Here is a 12,168-nt window from a genome sequence, read left to right on the forward strand (position 1 = left end):
ATGAAGGCATATGTATATCCATCCTAAGGATTTTCTTCTAATTCATATGGAGAATTCTATATTTGAACCATTCCACAAAAAGAGCATAAAGGCTATGTAATGGGTTTCATTTGTCCAGTTATGTGTATAATTATCTGAAATAAATGTGTAACCCTATTTGCAAGGGATTTTTTAGGTTGTGGTACATTCAATGATTTCAAACCCATCTCCTATTTTTGCGACCTTTTATGTGCAATTTTGAAGACATGGCAGGGAGAAATGCGACAAATTTCATAAAAGGGTATTCATGTTGTCCAATAATGAAGAAAACATCCAATTTTAAGAAAAGTTTCGGAAATTTTTAATAAAAATAAATTTGGGTCTGGCCAGACTCAAAATAAATAGTAGGAGAATCTCAAGTTCCGTTGTATGCCCTACAGTTATGCTGACCTACCGGCCTTTTAGCAGTATTGGGCATGTTTCTCGGGTCCCTAGTGTCTAATATAGTACTAACGTCTAATTAACTACAATTAACTGATCAATTTAGTAGTGTTTCATTCCTAAGTAAAGCAAACTCAGGTTTTCAGAAGATTTTTGCACAATCGATGCGATATAAAAACATTGAAAGCTCTGTATTCAAATTTTCAAAAAGCTGTCATATTCTACTGTAGTGGTAGAGTATCACTGTAGGACTTACAACGGAACTTGAGGTTGTCCTACTATTTATTTTTGGTGGGAATATGAAATGGACCATAATTTGTGAGAATATTTACTCAAAAGTAAAGTCCTTAAATGTAAGGCTAAAGGATTATTACATGTTTCAAAAGGTCTATAGTCCCAAAAATAAGGATTCCTTCATGAAATTCCGGCTTATCAAACAGGACAAGTTGAAACTCGATCAAGATCGCCCCACGTTAAAACTTTAGAGCTTTTTGAGCATTTCATGGGTTCAGAATTCATAAACACGACATAACACCAGGATTTTTGTCGCTACAGTAGTTGTATTTATAGATGACCAATTATTTTGGGTTTTACGATCCAGTGCACGGTGGATTTGTCACTATAAGAAATATAACTGCCATTAAAACTAATTAATATCCTCTTGAGGATCTTAAATACAGTTTAAGTTACATATTGTTCAAAAATATCAAGAATTTTTTACACTGTTCCACAAGGGTTCTCCTTTGCATACTTACTTTTGCTATATAAAATTTTGACTTTTTTGGATTGGAACCGAACATTTTCTTATGTATGTAAATACTTCACATTGCCTTCGTGTCTATCAAATAAAGCTAAGTGTGTGTTGTTTTCAGCAGGTTATCATGCATTTCATCCCTACTACATTTCGGTTTCAATGCTGCATACTAACTTTTGCGACAGACTGTACCCTTTCTAACCTAAAGGCTGAGGGTATAAACAAGTGAGCCGGGGGCCGACTATGTGATACCCTACACCACTACCCCTGTGTATATGCTTTCCGCGGTAAACTTTTTTTGGGAGATACTAAAGGTATCAGCCAACCGAGGCTTTTATACCAGACGAATTAGCCCTAACTGAACCAAAATAATTACATAACTCTCTAAATCGAGGTATTTTCATAAATGTACATCGATTACTTCAAAGATATACACAGTCATTTTACTCAAATGCACAATTTTTGGGTGTAAATTGCAAGATATTGTTTTATATTTTTATATGAGAATGTAGATCCGACTAAAGACTACCCACATATTGTCATTAACCAGAATAAACATCTTAAAAAATTATAGTTTTTGCAATTTTTTCGTCTATACTTTCTTTTGTCTATGGTCCTATAGAAAATTCGAAGAACTGAGTCAATAACATCGTCGAAATCTATATTAATTTAAAGATGAAAGGGAGCACTCTGAAAAGTATGAGTAGAAAAGAAGTTGCACGAAATTTAAAGTTGTTGTTATTGTTTCATGTTTAATGTTTTTCTTCGACGGTCTACTATAATTATCCGGTTCTCCTCATAGGAATAGACCAACAGAAGCGGAGATATCCACCATAGAAATAAAATTCCACAAATTGGGATACGTGAGCGTCTTCTTCTATACCTCTCGTATTTGGGAGCAATTTAAAGCTCAGAATGTCTTCTGTAATATTGGTTAGTTTCGTTGATATGCGCCCAACCAAAGCTGGGTTACAGTTGTTGCAGTTTTTACAATTTAAAGCAAGAAATATTATGTATAACCGACATTTGCGATATCTCCCTTGTTTGACCACCTACACCAACCTACTTTGCATCAAGGTGAGACATTCTACTTTTCTACTAGAGGCGGATATATTCGCATAAAAATAAAACGTTGAATTTTTCTCCAAAGATTTTTTTGTCCATTCCAACCTCTGAATATTATCCGACAATCACGAAAATCCATAGACTTTTTCCCGATCAATATTGCGACCTGTAGCGAGATTACAAGGTTTAGAAGGACAGACAGACAGATATATAAATATAGGTCTACGACCATTATTTCGATGTGTTACAAACTTTTGGGTCAAAACAAATTTATAATGATGTAAATATTGTTTACTAGTATGTGCCCGCTGCTTCGTCCACCAAATTTGGTACTTTTAGTACCCATAAGTACGAATTTTCAAAACTACCTTAATCCTAAACTCACTCCAACAGTAATCGATCACCTAAATCCAAGTTGTCCATAGCAAATGTAACAAGCCATTTTCTGACTCATTTTAAATGGAATGCCAAATTGTATCTTCATCCGCTTTGTTCAAAATTTACGTAACAACTTGAAATATTTGTCCTCAAGATTTTGATGACTAGGAATCTTTAACATATGTACATGTTCATGAAACATGTTAACATGTTTTCTGTAGGTTCACCGATACTTTATTTTGAAATTTGTTATCGATTGATAGTTTTTTCTATCGACGAGACTAAAGTCCAGTTTAAGTCACGCTCGAGGAGTTTTCAGCAGATTAATCACATATTGCTCTGATTGAAACGATTTATTTTTATACCCTCAGCATTTATGCTAACGAGGGTTATACACATTCATACGGGCAAAATTTTCTTCATCGAAATAATGGTTTTAGACCCCAAGTATGTTTGGACGAAATGTGTTTCAGACAATTTGGAGTTGATTTAGCAATGTCCGTCCGTCTGTCTGTCTGGCTGGAGCGCACGATAACTCTCGAACGGATCAAACGATTCCGTCCGAAATTTAGCTTCCGGTACGTCCCCCACAAAAGTTCGGAAATGTTCGGAAACTGTGTGCGCACGATAACTCTTGAAGGAAGTAACCGATTTGGTCTATACTTTGTACATCGTGAAATTTCTACCAGGCTTAGATGAGGTTCCAATATGGACTCAATCGGTCCACTCCTTCGGATACCTCCGACACAAAATTTCGAAGTTCGAAGGTAAGCCATATCGGTCCACTCCTTCAGGTACCTCCCCCACAAAAGTTCAAAAATGTTCGGAAAAATTGTGCGCAAAATTGTGATGGGAGTTACCGATTTGGTCCATACTTTACACATCCTAAAATATATACCAGATATAGAGCAGGTTCAAATATGGACTATATTTGTCCACTCCTTCGGGTACCTCAAACACAAAATTTTGGATAAATTCACTTTAAGACCTACTTTCGAATCACTTTGATTTTGGTTGAAGCAACTTGCATTCGCTGACTCAATTACGGCAGGAAAAGTCCATTCTTATTGAGAAAACAGCCCGAAATTTTTAAAAGCCCCTATGGCACCATATTTAGTGGCTGGAGGGCTCGAATCGAATACTGCATACGTTCACACTTTGGATATTGCAATATTTCTTCGAATATTAGATGAAATTCGAAGGTGGTGCTTATAGGTCCACTCCTTCCGGTACCTCCCCCACAAAAGTTCGAAAATATTCGGTAAAATGGTACGAGCGATTTATCATAGACGTAGCAACCGATTTGGTCCAAACTTTGGATCTCTAAATATTGTCGAAACATAGTTTATGTTCAAATTTGGGCCGTATCTGTCCAATCCTTGTGGTACTACCCACACAAATGTTCAAAATTTTTGTGTGGTTCGAGGATCCTTTGGACATTTTTACCGAAGGTTTTCCTAGTGGCCCTGTATACAGCGATATTATGTTTTTTGTGGACCTACTGTTTATCGCCGAGTCCGAAGACACCACTTTGTAGAGAAGTTTTACATGGCTGAAATACTCAGGAAATGTCGCCAACATTACTGAGGTGTATTTTGCCACCGTTGAAAATTAGATGTTGCCTGGCCGGGGAATCGAACCCACGACCTTCTTCGTGCAAGACGGGTGTGCATACCATTGCACCACGGTGGCACCCACGGTGACAATGAATGATAATCATTAGACAGCGGAATTTTATGCAACCCCTATTTTTGGTTCGTTTCATGTCAAATGTTGGGACTGGGCATATTTTTGGCTTCTGATTACTTTGCAATCGAAACATATGACATATGCAAAATTTATGCATTTTACATATCTTCTTATGAAACAAATATTTCAATAATAGGTACAAAAATGTTTGTGTGTACAATTTTTCTGTTTAAAATTCTCTTCAGGCAAGTCAATAAAATAGAGAAATGTATAACCACACCCACAACCTTCAAAATACCGAAAATCGGGAGTTATCGTTCTATGGGGGCTATATGAAGGCCTGAACCTAAGCCGACAAATTTTAGGTGGAAAGTTTTTTACTCCCAAGGAAGACTTAATACCAAATTTCAGCCATTTCGAAGGGATATTGAGGGCACAACCTTCAAAATACCGAAAATCGGGAGGTACCATTCTATGGGGGCTATATGAAGACGTGGACCTATACCGATAAATTTCAGTTGAAGTGTTTTATACCTACAACGAAGACAAAATGCCAAATTTCAGTCATTTCGGTGGGATATTGAGGCCACAACCTTCAAAATACCAAAAATCGGGAGGTACCATTCTATGGAGGCTATATGAAGACGTGGACCTATACCGATAAATTTCAGGTGGAAAGTTTTATACTTCCAACGAAGACTTACTACCAAATTTCAGCCATTTCGGAGGGATATTGTGGGCACAACCTTCAAAATAGCAGAAATCGGGAGGTACCGTTCTATAGGGGCTATATGAAGACGTGTATCTATTTTATTTGATTGGTAGCTTTGGATGCATTCATGGCATAGGTTAACTTTAAAAAAGTGTTGATGTGTGCATAAAATGTATTCCGACAAATTTCATGTGGAAAGTTTTATACCCACAACGAACACAAAATGCCAAATCTCAGTCATTTCGGTGGGATATTGAGGCCACAACCTTCAAAATACCGAATATCGGTACACGCAGAAAAAAACGGCCTCTCTAACATATGTCCCAAACATATGTTGCAGCAAACAAATACATGTTTGCAACAGTCCCAAACATAACGTATGTTTGGGTCCTGCAACCAAATATATGTTTGGGTGTAAACAAATTATATGTTTGGGTGCAAACAAATTTATGTTTGGGTGCAAACAAATTATATGTTTGGGTGCAAACAATTTAAATGTTTGGGTGCAAACAATTTAAATGTTTGGGTGCAAACAAATACAAACCCAAAAGCCACAAAAAAAAAAAAACACATGCACCAGTGGGCCATTACTGAGAGCAAGGGAGCGTAAATTTCAATGTAAAACACTTTGAAATGTATTCTCTGTTGCTCTCAGTAAGAGCTCACTTGATATCTCCATAATATACACACAAATGGTGGTGTTTTTGTTTATTGAAAGGCACAACACATACCCAATAGAAAATCGAGTCTTCGATGAGATTTTCATCGACGATTCGTTGACGAATGTTCCGAAATTGTCATGTACGACAACTTGCATGACCATGTCTTGCATTGTGTCTTGGCAACAAGCCGAAAAATGTTCAAAGTGTGCTTTGAAACAATTGTATATATATTTATTCAGATATACAATTTTTGATTTGTAATAAATATAAAATTATAAAGTCACAAAATTAGGAAACCGCCTTACCGATTAAACAATTTTTATTTATACAACCTGAATTATGTAGAAAACGGTAAGTTGGAATAAATAGAATTAAATACTTTAAAATTAATTGTAGTTATTTATTGAATAGGTGCATTTAGGTTGAAGAACATTGAAAATTCCAACGAAGCAATTGACCATGTACCTTTTTTCATGTGATACGTGAAAAATGTTGCAACTTTTGATACTTTTTTAGGAAAAAAACAGAGTTGTATGTTTCGCTGATATCACGAAATGAGATGACTTCATTTTTGTATGCGAAATCATGATCAATTTTGCTTGATTCCGCGAAATCATGAAACGACGCCGAATATAAACCAAGCATTAGTTAGACATTACAGTATTTATTTAACATTTTTTTTTTTTTTAATTTTGTGCCAAAAATCAAAACACACGTTTTTTATCTCATGCTGACTTCTGACAAACTTTACATTTCGTTGTACCTAAAGTCGGCATGAGCAAAATAGCCGACTTTTTTTCTATCTGTTCTTTTGAATATTCCCTACCATCAAAACAAAAATTTTATTGAAAATTTGTTCATTTTAATATAATTACAGACATTAGATATGTTCAATAACTTCGCAAGTAGAAAGTATTTGCAAGTTCTTGCAACTACTTCTCATTTATATTTTATTGAACAAGTTTGTTATCGAACAGCATTTTGTAAAAGTTTGTACAAACTTTTGTGTTATCGAACAGACCTATTATTGTGTTGACGTATTCACAATTGTTTTCTTAAGAGACAAGCCTTTTTGTTTGTGTTGAAAAACCCCTACCAACAAAAAGTTAAATCCCGATATAATAAATAAATAAATGGACTTTCCTCAATGAAATTTTAGACAGAGTTTGTAGACAATATTGCTGAATCATTTTTAAGCTTACCTTCATATTTTGTTGTAGTAATTTTTAGTTATTTCCATTCAAATACGGAAAATGCCGACTACTGGCACATGCCGGACTTAGGAGAATTTGCCCTATGAAGTGTTTGACGATATTATAAATAAATTATAAGGGCGAAACCTATTTTCAAATTGAAAACAACAACAAATACATGTATTTTGTTTTTGTATTTTTGAACGCACACGCAACACGCAGAGCTATAGGTTTCGCCCTAATATAAATTTAAAATTAAAGACAAATGAGCTTTACTTAACCCTGCGTTTACACATGACAGGACAGTAGAGTTCATGTATTGATTGTCAAAAACCCAAAACTTGCCTGTGTTAACCCGACTGTCTATGACAAAATGATGGATAGCTGGAAGACAGCCGACAAATGTATGTAGGTATGTGTTAGTAAATCAGAGTTGTATTTGAAGACAAATTGTCTAGTGTAAACGCCTAGTAAGTCTAAAACTTGATATTTTTCTCTAATGTTGTAGTGGGAGCTTTGGATGCATTCATGGCATGGGAGCTTTGGATGCATTCATGGTTAGGTTAATTTTAAAAAAGTGTTGATGTGTGTCGAGGGATATCTGGGGCTCAATTCTGTTTCTATGAAAATGTGAAATGAAAACTTTTATAAAGGAGAAAACTGTCAAATAAAAAAAATTATAAAGGAAATAATAAAATTTTTCATTTCAAATTTTCATAGAACAAGAATCCAGCCCCTGGTCAGACTTCCACCACATGAATTCCGATTATGTTCCAATATGTTGAAAATACCGTTTGCCGAGGAAGGTCCAATGAAAACAAATTATCCACACTATATTACCTCTTGAATATTAAGAATATTTGGGTTACATTGTATCTATAAATGATCTTAGCTATTAATGCTCGTTGATTGAATACCTATGTATAGTATCTTGTAATTTGAAACGCTTCGTAAACATGTTGACAAAAAACAATTCTGTGATGGGACACTCTACTGTACAAATAGACAACAGACCAAACACGCCAGCTTCTTAAATCTATAAATGGGTCCAATAAAAAAGTTCGCCTTAGTATGACTGAAGGTTTAAAACATGGTAGGGTAAGTGCACCAGTAGTCGGCACTTTAAGGATTCTCGTATCTTCAGCCGTATGTCATTCCGAGTCTAAATATCCAATCAAATTAAATTTAAGTTGTTATGATTCGTTATTTTGTGTAGTTTTAGATTATATAAACAATTTTTTTGATTATTTCTGTTCAACATGCAAAAAATACAATTTTAGTGAAATACTGCTTTTTCACCAGTAGTCGGCACCATTCTCCAATAGTCGGCATGATATGATCCAGTAGTCGGCATGTTATATTTAAATAAAGAAAAAATGCATACTTTACATTTTTTCTTAAATATTTGAAAGAACTATAGCTTAAGCATTAGTTATTTATACATTTCTAGACGTTTCTATTGATTTTACTTGAAAAAATAAGGAAATTTAAACATATTGTTTAAATAAGTTAGTTCGTACCAGTAGTCGGCACCTATTACCCAATTGTCGGCACCCCACAACGTACGTACTTCAAATCATGGCTAATATTGCTTAAAATCGCTAAAGTTCCTTTCAAATTGAAACTATTTTTTTTATTAATTAGCCTTTAAAGTATTTCTTTAGCATTTTTTATAATTTTTAGCTAAAAGTAATCGATAAAAATCAATGTTTATAACCCCATGCCGACTTCAGGCAAATTTTATATTTTTTTGTCCCTAAAGTCGGCATCAGCAAAAATTGCACAATTATAAATATTTTTTAAAAATTTCTTTTTCTGAAGTGTTCTTTTAACTGTTCTCTACCTATATAACAAAAATGTTGTGGAAAATTTCTTCATTTTAAAATAATTACAGAGCTTATAAGGTTAACATCTCCACAATTTTTTTCTTAAGAAACATGCATTTTCGGTTGAGGTGAAAAACCCTCACTGACAAAAACTTAAATTTCGATATAATAATTGGTCCTAGCTCAATGAAATTTTATATAAAGTTAGCTGACAATATTGTTGAAGAATTTTTAAGATGATTTTCCTATTTTGTTTTCTTAATTTTTAGTTATTTGAGTTCAAATTCAAAAGGTGCCGACTACTGGTACATGCCGACATTAGGTGCACTTACCCTACGTACGTTCGTAAAATGTGCACTGCCTACACACGATGTATTTACAAAGATAGATAAGCATTACAAACATACTTACATATGTATGTACATATGCAAGTATGTTTCACTAAACATACATACATCAAGTTGGCAGCTATTGTTGTAATACAATGGGGACCCAAATAGCAAGGACGGCAGCCCAGTTCCTGACAGCTGCTTCGTTAGCATTCGCATTTTTATGTTGATCTTTAATAGAAAAAACGTACTCCAGTTGATGACGATGATGAGGATGGATGTACGCAGACGGACAATTTCACGACGGCAAAAGAAGAAATAACAGTGGTGTGAAATAGTTGCAGTGGTTCACCACAGCACTACAGCTCGATAAAACATACCAAAAAGGCTAATAAAACACCCTTTCCAAACAGACCAATCAGAAATCGTTCCGTGATCCACACACACTGCACTGGATGCACACAAAAACTCACTCACCCCATAAATGCACCGTAATCAATAAAGTGTAGGAAACCCCAAAGGTATGAGTGAGATAGAAGATCCCAAGAGTATAGTGTAACTCTTCGCTGCTGGGAGAGAAAGACAAGCTTTGATCGTTGCCATTGCTCGCAACCACCACAACTCAGAAAAAATAAAAGCACAAACGGGTTTGATATCAAATGACGCCCCTTTTCTGAGCTCCGAGAGAGTATTACTGCAGCTCCACGCTCTACTTCGCACAGCGGGTAATCTCGCGTATTCAGTACTCCCAGCGATTTCGTGGCTTCCAATCAAACATTTTAACCAGTTTGTATAGTGGCTATTGTGATCTTGCCGCATCTTTATTAATTCGTGCTCGCGCGCTCTTTAGTTGATAACCAAGTGTCGTGCTGTTTTGATTGAACTAAATTGTCGCGTTTTAACGATAAGAAAACATCCAAACGGAAACAGGAAAATATACCCCGAACATATGAAGTATACGAAGAACAAACGATTTATGGATATCGATTAATTTTATTAGTGGTGTAACAACCGTCGGTACGCGCAACCGAATAAGCTTGTGTCAAAGCAGATTGCGTTTCCGTAAATGCAAACATACATATAAAAAAGCAGGAATAGGCTACCGACAAAAGTGTTTGAAAAAAATATATATTTTTTTAATAAACTAAAAAAAAAAATAAAAAGTTCAACTCTCATTTTTGTTCTATGTGATAAAGTGCAATATTTCAAATTTTAGCTTAAGAAACAAACAAAAATTTCTCGATTGTCGATTTCTGTCAACGGTTATTGCATAGTTTCCTTCCTGTCAGACATCGACCCAATTCCGGGGGCACACACATTTTAATATGGATATGACTGGTGCGAATTCTCTTAATATGAGGCCGCTATTTGCTGGCTATCCTTTTCAAGGTAAGAAGTCTCAACAACATTATAACATTTCCTGTAGCAAGAATGAATGAACTATTGCCTATTAATGACTAAAATAACGTTTATTCTATTTACAATGTTTTTATACCCTCCACCATAATATAGAGGGTATAATTAAATTTGTCATTCTGTTTGTAACACATCGAAATATTCATCGGAGACCCTATAAAGTATATATACTCTTGATCAGGGTAAAATTCTTAGTCGATATAACCGTCCGTCCGTCCGTCTGTTGAAATCAAGATACAGCTCGCAACTTTTAAGATAGGGCTTTGTAATTTGGTATGGAAGTTTCTATTACTCCTAGGATGTTTGGTATTGCAAATGGGCTATATCGGTCCACGTTTTCATATAGCCCCCATAGAACGGTACCACCCGATTTTCGGTATTTTGAAGGTTAATTATCACACCAAAATGGCTGAAATTTGGTACTTAGTCTTCGTTGGGGGTATAAAACTTTCCCACGGAAACTTGTCGGTATAGGTCCAAGCCTTCATATAGCCCCCATAGAATGGCACCTCCCGATTTTCGGTATTTCAAAGGTTGTGGCCACAATATTCCACCGAAATGGCTGAAATTTGGTACATAGTCTCCGTTGAAGGTACAAAACCTTCCTATAAAAATATAAAATAACGTTATTAAAATGTATTCACAATATTACTATAAAAGCTTTAAATAAGATTAATTATATACCTATGTTATATGAGTTCCCTTTTTAAGGGCTATATAATATTTGTACATATTAGTAAAACTTTTTTGGTTTATTTATAGTTTGTAAATATTGTATATAAAATGAAGAAAACTAAACTACTACAAAAAAGTACAAAACCTACCTTCAGAAATTTGTAGGGTCCACGCCTTCATATAGCCCCCATAGAACGTTACCTCCCGATATTCGGTATTTTGAAGGTTGTGGCCACAATAATTCACCGAAATAGCTGAAATTTGGTACTAAGTCTTCTTTTGGGGGTATAAAACTTTCCCCCAGAAATTTGTCGGTATAGGTGCACGCCTTCATATAGCCTCCATAGAACGGTACCTCCCGATTTTCGGTCTTTTGAAGGTTGTGGCCACAATAATCCACCGAAATGGCTGAAATTTGGTATTTCGTCTTCATTTGGGATATAAAACTTTCCATGTGAAATTCGTCGGCATAAGGGGTTATTCAACTTTCTCCTCTTAATTTGTCGGAATAGGTCCATGGCTTCATATAGCCCCTATAGAACGGTACCTCCCAATTTTCGGGATTTTGAAGGTTGTGGCCTCAATAATCCACCGAAATAGCAGAAATTTGGTATTTAGTCTTCGTTAGTGGTATAAAACTTTCCCCCAGAAATTTGTCGGTACAGGTCCATGTCTTAATATAGCCCCCAATACAACTCGTGGTGGACGGTATAACAAGTCCGGCCCGGTCGAACTTAACGCCGTTCTTACTTGTTTAAGTATAAAAATGTCATGCACAAACCACTTTGAAAAAAATTAAAAAATACTATGCAATGAAAAAAAAAATTCTCAAAAATTATTAAATTGACATGATACATACAGTCCCGGCCAAAACTAAAGCACACCTCAGTACAGTTTTAAATTTTCTTAAAAATATATATCATTTAAAAATGTACTTAGGGGGTGCTTTAGTTTTGGCCGACACTGTATATTAAATGAAATTATATATGATATATATATGTTGTTGTTGTTGTTGTAGCAGCATATAATGCTGGGTTGGCAGCCGCTGG

The 12,168-nt window shown here is 35.2% G+C and overlaps 1 protein-coding gene across 1 annotated transcript in view; it reads left to right on the forward strand.

The window, feature by feature from the left end:
• The first annotated feature begins 9,665 nt into the window (after positions 1-9,665).
• Positions 9,666-12,168, forward strand: part of gsb-n (paired box protein gooseberry-neuro) — a 42,868-nt gene continuing 40,365 nt past the window's right edge. Inside the window, exon 1 of the mRNA XM_073955054.1 lies at positions 9,666-10,417. Within this exon, the coding sequence (XP_073811155.1) occupies positions 10,354-10,417 (64 nt within the window). The 5' untranslated portion in view covers positions 9,666-10,353. The remainder of the gene's footprint in view (positions 10,418-12,168) is intronic.

Source organism: Musca autumnalis, unplaced genomic scaffold, assembly GCF_047663935.1.
Source record: "Musca autumnalis isolate F117 unplaced genomic scaffold, ASM4766393v1 scaffold_5, whole genome shotgun sequence".
Taxonomy (NCBI): domain Eukaryota; kingdom Metazoa; phylum Arthropoda; class Insecta; order Diptera; family Muscidae; genus Musca; species Musca autumnalis.